The 16,700-nt window shown below is 41.0% G+C and overlaps 1 protein-coding gene across 1 annotated transcript; it reads right to left on the reverse strand.

Annotated features, from left to right (window-relative positions):
- Positions 1 to 937: 937 nt before the first annotated feature.
- On the reverse strand, positions 938 to 14,728 carry DNAJC18 (DnaJ heat shock protein family (Hsp40) member C18). The gene is made up of 5 exons (XM_026858225.1): positions 14,520 to 14,728; positions 10,873 to 10,985; positions 9,449 to 9,558; positions 7,220 to 7,392; positions 938 to 3,136 (listed from the first exon to the last, which is right to left on the reverse strand). The coding sequence occupies exons 2-5, from the start codon at positions 10,972 to 10,974 to the stop codon at positions 3,012 to 3,014; spliced, it is 510 nt and encodes a 169-aa protein (XP_026714026.1). The 5' UTR covers positions 10,975 to 10,985; positions 14,520 to 14,728; the 3' UTR covers positions 938 to 3,011.
- Positions 14,729 to 16,700: the final 1,972 nt, after the last annotated feature.

The following is a 16,700-nucleotide window of genomic DNA, read 5'->3' on the forward strand; positions in this document are numbered from 1 at the left end:
GGCCGCCACCCAGGCCCCGGAGAGTACCCGCGGCTTTCCCGGGCGAGCCGCCGCCTGGGGCGGGCTGTGGCCGCGGGGACGGCGATTAGTGCATGGCCTGTCCCCGCGGATGCCGCCGCGCCGCCATTTCGCACGGAACAAACTCCCAAGACGGCACAATCATCGCTCGTTTCAAAGTCAGGCTTTTACCACGGTACAGACAGGCACAGAAATGTCAACTCTTCCATTTAAAAAAACCCCTCCAACATTATATATAAACCCCATTGGCAAGTCCCTGTATGGCCCAAGAGCAGCCCCTGCACCACCAGCCCCAGGGAGGCAGCGCGGGGGCTTGTCCCAGTGACCCCAGCCTGCCCAGAGAACAGCTTTTTCTACCTTTAGAGACCCAAGAAATAATTAGAAGTCAATCGCATTTTGGCAAATAACCTTTGGTCAATGACAGTAAGGCATTTCAACAGCCACCAGCATGATACGATTTTCCTTTTTTTCCTCACTGAGTAGGATGCCAGTGCTTTACAAAAACAAGTACGTGTATTTATCACTGCAGACTTTTAGCGCCAAATGCCCTTACTCACAGTGCACAGCACCAGCACACAGTCATCCGTAACACCCTTGACTGCGATTAGGGACAACGAACATCTTATTGCTTTTTGAAATATTTTTACCCTCCAGTCTCACCTTCTGCTTCAGCCTGGCCTCTTTCTTTGTTGCAGAGGACTCTTACAATTATTGTGCTTCTCACAGGAGGTCTTCCACCTCCATAAAGCACTTTGACATCTTTGGGTGAAAGGTGCAATCTATTTTAAGTGAGGATACTACATATGAATTCAAGCTCTGTACAGGTCCAGTAAAGTTGTCATGTTTGGTCTTCCCACTTATATCACTTTATAGCTATGGGAATCAAACAGGAATGACAGGGAAGATACCAAACCTGGAATAAAGTCCAACCACTTTAATATATTCCAAGTATATTCTACAAACTATTCAAATATAAAAAGCAACATTAAAAGAGTTTTGCTTTTCATACACAATGTGCTCAAAACTGGGAAATACCAGAATTAAGGCTGTCTGTCCTACTGCCATACACATTACCAGCCTAGAATAATGGAACATTTTTGCCCTTACAGACTCTTGTACTAAAGGTGTTTCACAACAACCCCCTCCTAAAGGCCTTATTCACTGGCACTCTTCCCGTCTGGAGTGGCTGACAAACTCTGCTCAACTTCCCCAGGTGTTCCTACAAAATTTCCCAATGGGGAACAAAGGCTAACATAAAAATACTATCTTACAGAGCCACTATGTTGTGGTTAGGTTTTTGTTTTGTTTTAACACACCACCATTTCATAGCAGCCATACTGCTGTAGTTGCAATGGCCTCATCATATATGGATGAATGCTTCTACATGCAGAAGCACTAAGTCTCAAAACCCAAGGCAAACACCTCCACTCCAGTGTACACCACCAGAAAAGCTTCTCTTCCTGCAGCCCCCGGATCCTCTTGGTGCCCAACCTCCCATTGCTGTAACGGATGGGACAGGGACACCAAGGGGTCGTCCCAGCTCCCTGCTCACAGTACCAGCCGCCCCGTGCACCGTGCCAACGGGACGCCCTCAGCGTGTGGCCGAGCACCAGTATGCGACTGCTCCCTAACACCCAGGCAGAAACCTGAAGCCTAAGCTTTAAAGGCAATTTTAATTCTGGCATTTCTCAAAACTTTTGAGCACTTTCCTAGGTTTAAGCCAAGGCCATCTGCAATACTCACAGTGAGTTTTAGGAATGGGGGCAACACCAGAGACTAGCTCAGTTTTAATCAACCTGTACTTCAATGTCAGAGGCAAGTGCTGCCCCTGCTGAGGCTTCACTGAGTCCCCACACCAAGGAGGGGGGCAGAAGCCTGTGCCTCCAGTGCCTGTACTGCTGGGAAAGGTCCTTTGTAATAGTCCGTTCCATGTGTGGCATGCACCCATGGCAGCCCACCAGAGAAACTGGCTTGGGAGGTTCCTGATGCTCAGCAGGAGCTACACTCTGTTCTCTGCTGCTGCTGAGTACAACCCATCCTCAACCTGCCTTTAAATGCCTGGTTTCGTAAAGAAGGATGAAGAAAAAACAGGACACTACCACATGGATCTTTTTCTTTGCAATACTAATATCTACAGTAAAACATTCATAACTGCTCAACAGAGTAAAAATATGCTACATCAAAACTGTACCAGAAAAAGCAGGACCCCTCTAACAGCTGGAGAAGAGTTTGCAGATAAAAATCAGAATAAAACAGCCAGCTTAAAAATATGCCACTGAAAACATGAGAAAATAAATACAGTTGTCCTTTCTCTACAGTTTGGCAGACACTGGAATTGGTGAAACTCACACTCTCATCTTCTTGTTTGCTGTCGGCGTCTCAGCGTGTTGTCTTGCCAGGGAACAGAAGGCGTTCGGCCCTCCAGGCTGGGGGGGCTGGGAGCTGCTCAAGAGCTCACCTGAGGCAGGGGCTTGACTCCTCGGAATTCAGCATTGCGTATGACACTCCACGGGAACACGCTGCCTTCCATCTACATTCGCAGCATGCAGCACTGTAGGAGCCAGGACAGCCGCTTGGTATCAGTATGAGAAGGCGAGTGCACTTAATACCGAGAACTACGCTGCTCCTATGATCGAGTGAACTGCAGGTCCATATAAAATACAGAAAGCAAAGACATTTGTCTGCTCTCCTGGGAAGCATATACTGTTTGGATGGCAGACAAACTACCAATGAAGACAGGTTCCAAACTAACAGCGTTTCCCAGGGAATTAATTTACAAAGTGCCAGTGGTCCTTGGAACCAAATATAGTGTACAGTATATATTACAGCAAACACCAGCTCTGTGGCTTGTGTTGGCCCATCTCTGCACTCTATGCAGAAGGCCTTAAATATTCAGACTCTTTACAATAGGCTCCTTCCCTTTTTATACAAAGGAAAATAAAAACATAAGTTAAACCAGCAATAAATAAAACTACAGAATGTGTGTGTCCTGGTCAGCCCCCTTTGTGCATTCCAATCAGACTGGAGAGCTTCTCACAGTGCTCAAGTTTCAGTGATTCTGCTTTCTGTTTTAACCGCTCATCTCTGTAAAGCTTGGCCAAATTTGACAAATCAGACTCTGAAAGATGAAAAAAATATGTATTAGGATCAAGCCATAAGCCTACTTTAAATGAGTGTTTCTCGGTGGCATGTTTTTTTTATTTTTAATGCACCTTGTTTCAGTGAAACTGGGCATGTTAACAACTTTCTTTAATGAGAGGCCATCAGGTTTAACCAGGCTAGCTACCTAAAATATTTTCATAATTGCTTGAAAACTCAGTTATAACCCTCTCTACCAGTGCACCAGTAGGATAATAACCAAAACAAAAAAAGACTGATTATTACCATCTACAGAGAAAACACACTATAAAAGCATAGCTTAGAAGTCACATAAGATTTAAAAGTGTGTTAATGATCTAAAGAACAGGTGACTGCTTTCCAATATATATACACAGTTAAACTAACTGTGCATAAAAAGGGGCTAGTAGGATACCATTTGATCTGCTACACAGCACCCGTCTGAGGCGATACTGCTATGTGCATTTGAGTTAAACTGCTCTCACCCTGCCCTGATCCTTACTGAGGTATCACCAGGCACAGACAGGGAGGGGGGTTACTCCACACCCATCAGCAGTATTTAAGTGACAAGCCAGAAGGAAGGGAGCCTCATGACTACTTTTCCTATCGCTGCCTTGGGGCTGTCAGCTGTCTGCAGCCTAAGCAGGAACTACAAGACATACGCCCCTGCCCACCAAGAAACACAATTCTCTGGCAGATCCATTCTGCAAGGGCCCAGAGCACCCATTCAAATATATATACTTTAAGGTATAGATAATTTTTTTTTGACGTTGCACTTCTCAGAATTCAAACTCTGTCTGGCAACAGTTTTTTTTTTTTTTTTTTTTTTTTTGGTATTGATTACAGGAAGCTGAGGGACTTGTCTGAAAGGCTTCTATGCCCTTTCTTTAACAATACAATCTTGAATGTACTTTGCACATTTTTTCCCTTTCTTCTCAAAAGCAACATAAAACTGAAATAATCCCATTGTTTAAATTATTTCCCCCCAGTAATTCAGAGAAGTTTCTTTTGCAGATTACCTAAGGAAGTCTTTAATATTGCTGTGTCCCTAAAGAATAATTTAGATCCAGGATTAGATGCACCCAAGAGAATAGCAGTAATTTGTTTCTGAAAAGGTCAAAATTTCCCTAAGCACGCGCTACCTGATGACACTCAATTTTTCAAAGAGCTTTTATACACCTTACAAGTCCCTCATTTTACAAAATCATTCAGAGTGGAAAGAACTTCAATACATCCTTTCATGCCTTATATCCCTGTCCCACTGAAATTTAAAGCCATTTAACCATTATATTTACTGAAAAGCTTTACAAACTGACAGGCATGAATGCTTTATTTTAGATCAGTTATCAATTTTCAGGTTTTATAACTAAAATGCCACTCAAGTAGTGCTGGGCACATAGCCTTGACAAGCCTTCAGCAAAACTAGATTCGGGTAATTGTCTCTGAGTCCAGAGTCCTTGGTGTTCTGCAGTGAAGAATATCAGTTTACACTTACCCACTTGGGCAAAACTATGCACTGCGAATGCTTACACTTCTGACAGCATTCATTCAGTCATGTCTGTTCCTTGGGTTGTTCAATCTTTTACATCGAGTTGTTCCTTTGAACTTTTTCTCTTTAAGGAAGTCCTAAAATACTGAATTCCAACTACATATCCTTATTATATCTGTTTTCAGTTGCCTCTTTGTAATTTTCTACAACTCAGAGCTCTCTGCAGTCTTAACTTTACAGTTGTGCTATCACAGCTAAACAACGTCCCGTAAAAACCTGGGATGTGCTTTTTGCATCAAATATTTCAGAAGACCCAAATCCACAGCGTACATAACTTTTACACACTGTTCTGCTGTGAAGAGAGAAGCATTGTCTACTGATAGCAGTATAAAAGTGACTGTCTGAACAAGACACCAATATATCAGTTACTTTTGAAGTTTTCATTAAGGTATTGGAACACCAGGTAACACTTTTCAGGTCATAAAGCCAAGAACTTTAAAACTCAAAATTCAATCTGTTCCTAATTAATCTATGTCCATTTTGCAGGTGCTAAAGAGAAATGCACCTTCAGTAAACCAAAACTTACTATTAATAGACATTCAAGTGACAAAAAAAAAGTTGACTACATGAAGTTAAACCCTTAAACATGAATTAATGGACCAGTTATGAAACAACAGCTAAGAACTGTCTCACCATTTCCAGAGAACTTTTCCCCAGCACTCCATCTTGTATTCACAGTTTATTTGTACTAAAGTTAGCACCATCTCAGCTGTGCTCATTACCTGCTTGCTGGCCTAGATGGTAATCATTCAGAAAATGTTTTTTTTTTAATTACAGTGGTGTCCTCAGGCTACTGTTAATTGTGGATGTTGTAAATATATTTGCAGATGTGTGACTAATACAGTCTCTAAGTGTAAAAAGCTCCAGGAGCAGCACTGTCTTGCAGGCAGTACTTGTCATTCAATGCTGGATCATCTCCCTCTTTCTGACTACCAGTCTCTCTGACTTGTAAACCCTGTTGTCCATTTTGGGGTGTGACACTCCTTAGTTCAAGGTCTACGTGAAAGAGAAAACATGATGACTTTCAGTTGCACAAGGTCAATTAGAAGGATTTTTCTGTAAGAAATTAATTCTATCCCTATAGCAAGCCTACACATGAAGCCTACATTTATGGTTATTAACAGCCACATTATACCTAGGGGCTGCTACTGCCAGCCACAGGTGCTCAAAGATCACAAGTCAAGCACACCAAAAACGAAGGGATTTTTTGCGATTTTTATGGCTTTATGTAACTTTTTTTTTTTCTTTTCTAACTTCAGAGCCTACATCTGTATATTTCACTTTAAAAGCAAGATTGGTAACTTTTATATAAAATAAAACAAAGCACTCTCTGGATGAAAACAAAACAACCCTTCCCATCAAAAGCCTGTAAATAGTTTGGAGTCAGCAATGCTTGTTACCTCTAGCACAGAATTAAACAAGTCTTGTTTAGACAAAGTGTATGCTTCCATAATGATGCAATTGGAAAAGAAACTGTAAACATGTGCAAAGTCACCTTTTAGTAGTGTGCTGAGGCCTGTTTTTACATATAGCAATTAAGAAAACCCTACTGGTGTGTGAAAGCAGCTTGCCCGCTACTGTTAAACATTTAGATTGAAACTTCTTCCAGTCTCCTTTATGCACAGCAGTAGTTTGTGTTTACTCATTTGAAGGGGATGAATTCTTTAGCTGAAAAAAAATCAGTCACAATGTCCCAACTTCAGACAGTCTCTGTAATTTGATTTCTGTTATTTTGTACAGTGCCAAAAGAAGCAGGGATTTGCTCTGTTTTCAATGAACCAGATTAGTAGTAATTAACAAGTCATACAATATAGGGTTAAAATACATGCCTTTATATGTGCTACTGATCGATTTAGGACTGACGTGAGAATAATGATTTCTGAATGCTCACATTTTTCTGTTCTCCCTTTCTGCATTCAATTCTTGTTTTTAAAAGACAATCTTGACTATGGTGAAAAACATGATCTCAAACTCATCTAAAGATAGAAAATGCAAATAAGCACACAAAGCAACGACAGAAGTATGCTCTTTGAAAACTGATACCAGCAACACAGTCTACTGCAAGATTACCAAAAGCACCTGAATAGGCTATGTATGGGCTTTCCTTCTGATACGTTTTGAAGAAAAAGTTAGACAATCTTCTTGTGGAGCCAGTCAAAGGAAAAATGATTCTGCTCCAGCAAAGGAAAGGTGATGTCTCCGATCTTTTCTGGTCCTGTCAGAGCTAGATAAATGTGGTGGATTATACATTTAAGTCATCATCACTAAATCAGTCAAGCATAAAAACTGCGTGGAAAATAAACGTCTCAAATGGTAACGTCTACTTTCCACTTGTGTCTCAGAATCACCTAAAATGAATTTTGACAGACCCTCAAGAATAGTAAATTCAGAGCAGATGTGAGAAATACCACTGCAAGGTTTGAGAATTTATAAGCATCGGAAAATGAGGCTAAAAATGGCAATGCTTTGTGAAGCACAACCACCATACAACTACTGATGGGCTGTAGGCACACACTTGTAACAAAAATAACTTACTTTGCTGTTTCTCCTTCCAGCAGCTGGTCTGAATATAATCTATGTAATCTTTTTCAACAGTTTTCTCTAGCTCTTGAAGTTCTGCTCCTTGATAATTCTTTTCAAAGTTTTTATCAACATAGTAAGGCACCTGCAAGTTCTCTGTTTCTCTACTAATAACATGGCCTATGGACCTGTGAAGACATAATGGAGAAAACAGATTTTTTTCTTTTAGCAGTTCAAATATAAAGAAATTAATAGATGGTTCTCCATATTAGCATTTCCAGAGGACAGTATTTACAACAAGTTCTTTACAGTTACTTTCTGCAGGACTGTAGCTCCCTCAGCCATCCAATAAGGAAATTACAAGTCTCAGGCACAGCAAGCTGTGCACTACAAACAGAATTCACACCCTCCCCCGCTAAAAACCACAGGAATATATCTACTATTTGGAGATATCTACGAAGAACTGACTCCGAGCTGACACTGTTCCTTCCAAATACTGTGTTTGTTCTCAACAGCTCAGTCAAGCCACTTCCAAAACATAAGAGCAAATTTTATCTGTGAACAGAAGCTCCCCACATTTTCTTCTGTTTGTTGGTCATTTCTCGCAAGTGAGATCCAGAAATCCATGGGAATTGATAACAAATGTAGAGATTACAGGAAAGGCATACGGGCCTAGTATTGCTTAGGGCACAAGACAATTGTATCTGTATTTTCTCAATTTCTGGATCCTTTAGTAGAAATAAAAATTAGCTGGGGAGATTGTAGTTACACTTTCCTTTAGGGTTATATAATCATCACCAAGCAAAGTGGAGCATGGAATATCCCAAAGAATATCCTGTAGGTAGGATTATCCACTCTGACACAGACACTGGATTAAACTATACTCTTAAAAGTGAATTTCCTTATTTGAGCAAAGATACCCAGGCCTTTTTTCAAATCATTGCCCAAAAAGGCAGGCAGCCAAAACACAAAGGTTACACTCTACTCAATGGAATCCAGTTTGCCCCTTCAATTTCCTGAACTCCTCATTTCATTCTCTCACTATGTCTCAGAGGTGTATGCTCTCTTTATATAACAATTTCTTATAGTTTTTAGGCTGTTAGGTTTTTTTAAGGATATGATTTAGAGAAACAGCATAACTGTGTACCAGGCTCAGGCCTGACTATCTCAAATCAACAGGGGAGGTAGTGAAAAAAAGCAGGAGAGATTAGCTGTTTTGGGGGAAGTGTGGGAGGTTTCACATGGGACTGGCAGATAGTAAAAACACTTTCTGGAAAAAAAAAAAAAAAACAAACCAACCCCCAACCCCAACCACCACCCACTCCAAAAACAACCACCCTTTTGTTCTTATGCTAGGTCTACACACTGACATCTCCTGGCAAAAAACAGTAAAGGGTGCTGGGCTACTATGACAGTGGAGAGGATATGGGCCTAAACTGTAGTTTTACTCCTAGAAGGGCGCAAGGGGAGTGTCTGAAGCACTCTGCTACTGCAGGAAGTTCTCCAAAACCTGCTGACTCCACTCCTACCTCAGTAAGAGCCAGGGAAGGTGACTTAACTGAGCTCCTTCCCACCAGACAGCTTCCCTCCTCCAAACACCAGATGCTGAGAGGGGCAAGTGGTTTTCCTCTGCCCCATAAACTCAGTTTACAGCAGGTCTGGTGCTGTTCCTTCTGCTTCCAGAGCTGACCAGCTCAGTTTGCCCTCTGCAACCCTGTGGTCCTGCTTCTTTACAGATGTTAAACCAGGGCATTTCAAGGCTTTAATGATTTATGGAGGTCAACAATTCTTCCAGTGGAATTCAGGCTCCAGAGCAGATTTGGATTTAAACTGTGAACTACAGGCTTCACTTTTCAATCGCTTTACATAGGAACCTCAGCGGTAGGTCCACAGATCCCTGGGGGTGGGCAGACCAGATCAGCACTGTAGCTGAGCTACACCCACATTCCTGCTACTGTATCACTGTGCAAAAACATTTCACACCAGTTGAGAAAGCTTTCTGGCTCAGTGCCTCTGTTTGTTCAGCATACAGTACAATAAAGCACACCATAGTTGACTTCACAGTGATAACGCTCAGCAGAACTCATCAATAGAGACTGTTGGTATTTCCTTATTTACAGATTGATAACACTCTCTAGAAAGAGCAGAACAGAACAATAACATGCATTTTGCCACCAAGTCCAACAACCATCTACCTCATCACAAACACTGAAGACCAGAAAAATGTGTTTTTAAATTACTTACGATTTGTAGAACAGGCTGTAAGGTGGGTTTGTGGCCATCAGCTGAGTTATAACTGACACTATTATTATTATGAAAACTGGCATCAACTGTATAAATGCAGAATATGAATTCTGAAAACAACAACAATAATTAGTAGTCAAGAAAAGATACGGATGAAAAAGGATGCATCTGTTTACAGAAACCAGGCTATCTATCATAGAGCAACAATGTATTAAATGTAAACGGAAAAGAAAAAAAAAAAAAAGATGAAGTACTTTGGAATTCTGAGAGGGATGACATTTTAATTTCAAAATAACCTTAAAAGCCTTTAAAGCCATTTTCTTTCAATTATATTTTCATGATGTTCCTTTCATCTGCATCCTCCTTCACAAGGTGACAGATACCCACAGCGCTGTACCTGTCAGTGACCAGCTGACAATCCAGGCTGAAGGAATACACTGCAGTTCCCATTTGTGCCTACGGCTTTCCATGAATCTTCTGAAGCTTGCTACATGTGTTCTAAAAATCTCTATCTCTGTTCAAACACTGGATAAAATGGCTGAAAAGTATAGGGTTAGGAGACCACATGCAGTGTAGCTTGGGACAGGATGCAAGCACTTGGTTATTTGAATGAATTTAGTAGAACAAAAGAGTGGAAAAAAATATCAAAGAGAAAACACAGATCTTCCACTTTCATTTGATTTCTAAACTGGCTTCTAAAGTGCCTTTTCTAATCAGAAGCAAAATAAAATATGCAGCTATTCAGGCTTTCCTCTCTGCCCTGGGATACGAACAACCTGATGCAGTAATAGGTGGGATTCATTTGCCCTAGATTAGCTGTTTATAGGCTGTATGAGGCTTTTTTCAGAGCCTGACTGCAAGGGACTCATAGGAAAAAATTAATATTCCTTGGAGAATGATCTCATTAGGTTAAGACTGCCTCCAGAGGAAGATTTTTCCAAGGCAGGTGGCATGCCTGTATGTGCACTAGCCACAAATGACACCTTGAGTCTCATCTAGAGGTTTCAGCTGGTAGAAATGTACCCTAGACCCATCCTGCTTGGGCAGGAAGGGGCCTGTGCAGCAACTGGGCAGAGGTTGTCTGCTAATTTACTGAGGGATTAAATGTGCCATGAGGACAAGCCAGTACTTCTGTATCCACTATCAGTCCTCACTTGGACTAATTGTTGTTGGATACTAAACCATTAGAGCTTGCAAAAAGGAAGTGCCAGCAAAACACTGACAGAAACTCCAGGGCCTGCAATCCTATTAATACAATGGATTTTTAAAGCAGCTACTTTTGAAAACATCCATTTTGGCTGCAGCACTTAAGGATAAATGCTGAACATTTAAGGATGGGAAAGTCTGTTCTGGCTTCAGATGTGTAAGGACACTCCTCACCCTGGTGAGATATTTAAACTCAAGAGATGCCTCCTCTGGGCTACCTGTGGCCTGTTTTCTTCCTCTTCTTGCTCCTGCGTCCACGCTCTTTCATTTCGGTGCCTCCGTGGGTAATAGTGCGCATCTCTGGCTACATTTGAGAACATATGGATATTTCCTGTTAAAAAAACCCAAGAGAGAGTCATGATCTTCATACAGTTGCTGGTACTCACCTGTATTTCTCAGTTTCTAGTGGATTATCCAGGCTTATATTACAGGGCCTGAATTACAGTTGTGAGACCTCAGATTTAAAAGCACAAACACACTTCAGGTTCAAATGTCAAAATAATGTGTCATTCCAGAAAGTATGCCAGAGAAATTGTAAAGTTTGCCTCAAGTTCATCTTCATTTCAATCAAACTGCAGAAACATGCTATAATTTTTATTATTGTATCTCATATTTTAATACCGTTTTTGTCACACTCACTTGCAAGGCTGTAGCTTGTGTTGCATCCCCATGCTCTAAGCAAGAAAATGAATTTGCTTCACCAGATTCAGGCCGTGAATTATGGCTTCCCATAATTACTGACTATGGTCTTTTACACTCATTTCTACTTCCTCTTCCTTCAAGCTATTAATAGTTTCACTTTTATAATAAGGAGATATTTTAAAAGATGAATTAAAAAAAAAGTACAATTCAGGATTTCCTTTCTTGCACACTGAATGTAGTTGACTTTTAAAAATTCTAAAATGAGGAAAGAATTGCATATGCTGTTTTAATTTTATCATCATATGAATATCTTAATAATAGCTGTGCTCTCATCTTTTGAAATTCTGGATGTCTTTGTATTAGAAAACTAAAATTTATAGCCTTATGCCAACAGAAATGCAAATCTGTTTTAAGCCCTGGGAAAGATGTCGCATTGTTTTACACTATTATACTGTCCTTTCTCTGAATTTCCCAAAGAATTCTAAAGGAAACCTGTGTGGAAATGACCTTTGCTACTGTGGGAATACATCTGTGTCATTGCTCGTTTAAAGATTTTCCCAAGTATCTAGGCACATTTGCAGTCAGGGCAAACAAGGCTGGCTGGAAGAATGAAAGTTTCTTTCTTGAAAAAGGAAGTTTGTTTCTAGCATTCAACACTGCTCAGACAATATTTTATCAAGCTGTGAAAAAACAGAAGCAAGTGTGGGAAGAGAAGAATAGCTTTTGCAAGGTACCTAGAAAAAAGTTTTCCCAAATTTCTGCTAGCAGTTTCTTCCCTTCCATGTGTGTTTATTTTTTATGAGAAGGAAGTTCAACTTGTAGACTCTGCACAGCATAACTGCACACTATGTCATGTGGAAAGTCTCCTTTTAGACTTATGACATTTAACATTGTAGTATTTTTCCACTGAATATCCATAGAGGAAAAACGCATGGTAAAACCAAAACTATAAACCTGCCCACAAAAGCTATACAAATGACTTTGCCCTAATATCAACATTTCTTACTCAGACTCCCGGAAAGCCTGGTCATAGCAAGGTGTCACAAAACAAAACCCAGCATAACACTGCAGCTTAGCACAAACTTCAGCTTACACATGCAAGTCTTACTTATTGTTACAACAGTTTAAAAAAATGTTCTTTTTATATCAACTATCTGAACATCCTCTTACTATTAATTATCTTGCAAAGCAGAAACTGTATCAGCTTTGCCTATTTGGAAAACTACTGAACTGATGATTTTCCAGAATTTAAAATTCACTTTTAGATTAGGAAAATGTACATAAATTTAGACCCAAACATTTTGGACCCAAAAAAAGATGTGGACAAGCTGGAGAGGGTCCAGAGGGCCACAAAAATGATCAAAGGACTGGGAAACGCGCCATGTGAGGAAAGGCTAGGAGGGTTTGTTCAGCCTTGAGAAGAGAAGGCTTAGGGGAGAGACCTTGTCACCATGTTCCAGTATTTAAAGAGTGGCTACAAAGAAGATGGAGACTCCCTTTTTATAAGGAGTCACATGGAAAAGACTACAGGTACAAGTTACTCCTGGGGAGATTCTGACTGGACACGTGAGGAAAATTTTTCACTATGAGAACAATCAGCCACTGGAATAATCTCCCCAGGTGGATTCCCCAGCATTGGACACTTTTAAGATTCAGCTGGACAGCGTGCTGGGCCACTTTGTCTAGACTGGGCTTTTGCTGAGAAAGGTTGGACCAGATGATCCTTGAGGTCCCTTCCAACCTGGTATTCTGTGATACTATGATTTTTCTGGTGAGGGAACTATTGTTTACTACCATCACCTATTACTATGAAATTATATTTTTAACTTCCTATTCTCTGCCACTTTGATAAAAATTCCCATTTACTTACTTCTTCATGACACTCTACTTGTTAAACCTACCACTCCCAGTACCCAAATTCCTCCTCCAGCTCCTCAATTTCTTGTCCTTAACTCCAAGCCTCCCTGTTGACCACAGCTACAAAGCAGTCACATTCCATGTGTTTCACTAGTGGCTGAGGCAAAAGGCACATGCAGGTGCAATTTCTTGCAAAGTCAGAAATGGAAAATTTGCAAATTTAGTGTGGAGTTATGCCACACCGAGTTTGGTTCACTTCGCACATGTACTGATCAAATTTTGAAAGCAATTTGAGGTCTCCTTAGCTGCAAGATGTTATAACACAGACTAAGGTTATAGGGAACTTGTAACTACCTGTATCTGTGGCTTTAGACTGTAGTAATTTGCATGTACGTTGCATTATACCATGCTTTAGAGGTGAAAAAGTTTACAAGAGTGCTAAAGCAATTTTTGAGATACTGCCAGGAAGACCCTTGAGCTCACCATACCTTTCAGATTTACTTTTAATCCAAACCTGTATTTCACTGATCTTACAGTATCTTTCTATTTTTACTGCAAATACAAAAGCCAAGGCTGGACTGAGATATGCACAGAGCTGCTACAGGTAGGGATCTACTGTTCTGTTACTGGATACTGTATATATCCAGTGACAGCCAGCTGTTCCTGGCAGGCATCACTTTCTGAGCTAAAGAGTTTTAATTTCTTTAGAGCACGCATGCTGCTGCAAGCCAAATTAACTCCTATTTTTTCCTAGTTATAAGGACACTGAGACCACGACGCCAGGAGCTGCTGCCATGCTGTACTGGAACACGGTAAGGTGTCTCAGGACACTACCATCAGCAAAGATACCTCTGATCCTTTCCCATTCACACCTTATTTTACCTCCCATACCACTGCTGGCTTCAGACAAGAGAGGGAATAAAAGCAGCAATAAAAATAAGGGTCTTCAGCTACAGATGGTATTCAAATGTTGCCTGCCTAAGAATCAAACAGCCTAATCGCTTGCCAGACTAAAATGTTCTTACCCCTAACTAGTGCTGTCAGAAATTTTCAAAAGAGGCTGGGAGATTAGGAGCTTGCCCCGGCAAGCACTGGCAGCTCTCTCTTCTAGGAACATTCCTGGATAGCAAGTCCGGGCTTTGACAACATTTTTGCAGGAACGGAGTTGCTAAAAATCTCAAGTTTAAACCATTAAGAGAGCTTTTCCAGGCACAAAAATCTAGGAAAAGAGAAGAGAGTAAATCCAAAAAAGTTTTTGCTCTTTTCAAATGTATAATCAACTCTCTGAGCTGTACCAAGTGAAGCTGAACTTCCTTTACGGTCTAGTATCAATTCATTGCATTACAAAAACACTGCAGATACTGACCTGTAGGGAAGTGCCCACCAAAAAACACGTTGAATATTTCTTCTGGTGTGATGTCTGCTTCAAATTCTGTGTAGTAATTATAGTGCCTGGCTGGGCCAGTGCTGACATGCTCTTGGTCACTTCCGAATTCATCATATCGTAATCGTTTTTCAGGGTTGCTCAGAACTGCAAAAGCATTGCCTATTGCTGGAGAGTAAATTAAAAGAAGTGTTACACAGGCATATCACGCAGTGTTATCAGATCTCAGACTTTTTTATAAAAGTAGCAAAAAAACCCAAACAGGCACTGAAAATTTGTGCTTGAGCCAAGACTGAGATACTTTTGAAAGAACTGACTTCCTAAAAGAAGCACTGTAACACTGGCATCACCTGTGATGGAACTTATTTTCTGCTATCACTGATACGAGGAAAAAGACAAAAGTGTTAAAGTATATGGAGAGAGTTGAAATATTTGTAAAACTGAGGTGAGAGAGTTCACTTCAGTCAAGAGATTGAGAACGTAACATTTTATCAGATCAAACTAAGCAACTCATACAGAAGTACACCTTCATATACCATATACAGTTAATACAAAGTTAATAACTTCAGAGTCTAATTAAATTGCAGAACCACCTTCCAAGTTTTTCTGTCGTCAGAGAGGCTTGTGAAGCTGTAGAGCATATCTATTTCACACTTTATGTCAAACCACCCAGAAGTATGTTTGGTTCATCATCTTCCTTGATCTCTAACAGAACACAGCTGTAAACAAGTTCACAAAAAAATAAAACCCTTCAAAAGCTCCTTACTCTAATAGGCTATAAATGAGTATCTTACTTTCCTCATGCTGCCTTACATTGCTGTTGCAGACAGCTGCAACACAGCACAGAAGAAGCAAGAGGCGTAAGAGTTCAGATGCTAACATCACTGATACAGGCTTAGATTGCAACATTACTTAAAAGTCCATACACGGAATAATGGCCTCAAATTTCATATGCTTGCATATAGGAGATTTTTTTTATGGCACAGAGCAGTTACTGATTACACAACACCACCCTCTCCTGCATGGCAAGTATCATTTCCAAGCATCGTTCTGAACGTTTAGCAGTACCTAGGAATGACATCTGGGATACGTTTCCCTTTGGTTCTAATGGAAAACTGTATTCTAAAGATTGCTGTGACGTGACGTGGCAGTGCCGAAGGCTCCTCGCTGGCAGCGCTGCCGCATTGGCAGGGCCGCGGGAGGTGCTTTGGGGCCATCGTGTTGAGACTGGAAGGAGTCTGGAGGAATGTCTCCTTCACGCCTTCCGACCAAGCTTTGGCTAGAAGCTCTTCAAGGGCTTGTTCTGCAGCTCCTTCCAGCTGCAGTCATGTGTTGCCAATGCTGCTGCTTGTTTCCCCTCATCCCACGTGCTAATTAAAGCTGGGCTAATGAGCGGTGGAAGGTGCAGTCATGGTGTGAGGGAGCTGGTGTCTTCCACCAGTGTGCTTTGTAGGAGCACAGCAGCTTGCAGAAGACCTCTCCTTTCATGTGAGCAGCAGCAACTGGAAGTTAGGGGTCACGTCACTTCCATTGTTTATTTTTTATTTAGTCTTTCTTTTGAACAAGGTTGAAGTTGGAGCTTTGCTTTTGGATATGGATCACTTTTAGAATGGAGCAGGTTTGGGTTGTTTGCCAAGAGACTCAAGAGTCTATGGGAAGAAAGAGGTCAAAGGAAGGAGAACAAAAGCAGTAGTGAGATTCCATGGGACAGTCTTCAGAGGTCTGGGGAAATTTGTTCCTTGTCTGCAGGAGGGGAGATGAGTTAAAGCTTGACACTCACTGAAGTGTCTGATACCACAGGTGCTTACCAGCTGCCTTTGTGGTGTCTTCCTGGGACTAAAAACCTACTTGTGAGGCTCCGTGCACCAAGTCACAGGCCTCTGGGGTCTGGAGCTATCTGGATCCACCTAGCTGGGAATCACCTGGGATCTTGGGCTTGAGCAAATTCACCAGTCTGGTGGAGGCTGGTGAGTGGAGTGATGTCATTTTATTTTTCAGGAATTTTACCAGAAAAGCCTCATTATTAAAAAATAGCTTATCCTGGTGCATATGTTAAAGGTAGAAAGTATGCTGGATCTTAGCAGGAGTTCTGAAAACTTTGCATTTATTTTGCTGAACACTTCATTGCCATCTGCAAAGCACAGCTACCTCTACCACTGTATA

This window comes from Athene cunicularia (assembly GCF_003259725.1).
Source record: "Athene cunicularia isolate RWA chromosome 13 unlocalized genomic scaffold, athCun1 chr13_part1, whole genome shotgun sequence".
NCBI classification, from domain to species: Eukaryota; Metazoa; Chordata; class Aves; order Strigiformes; family Strigidae; genus Athene; species Athene cunicularia.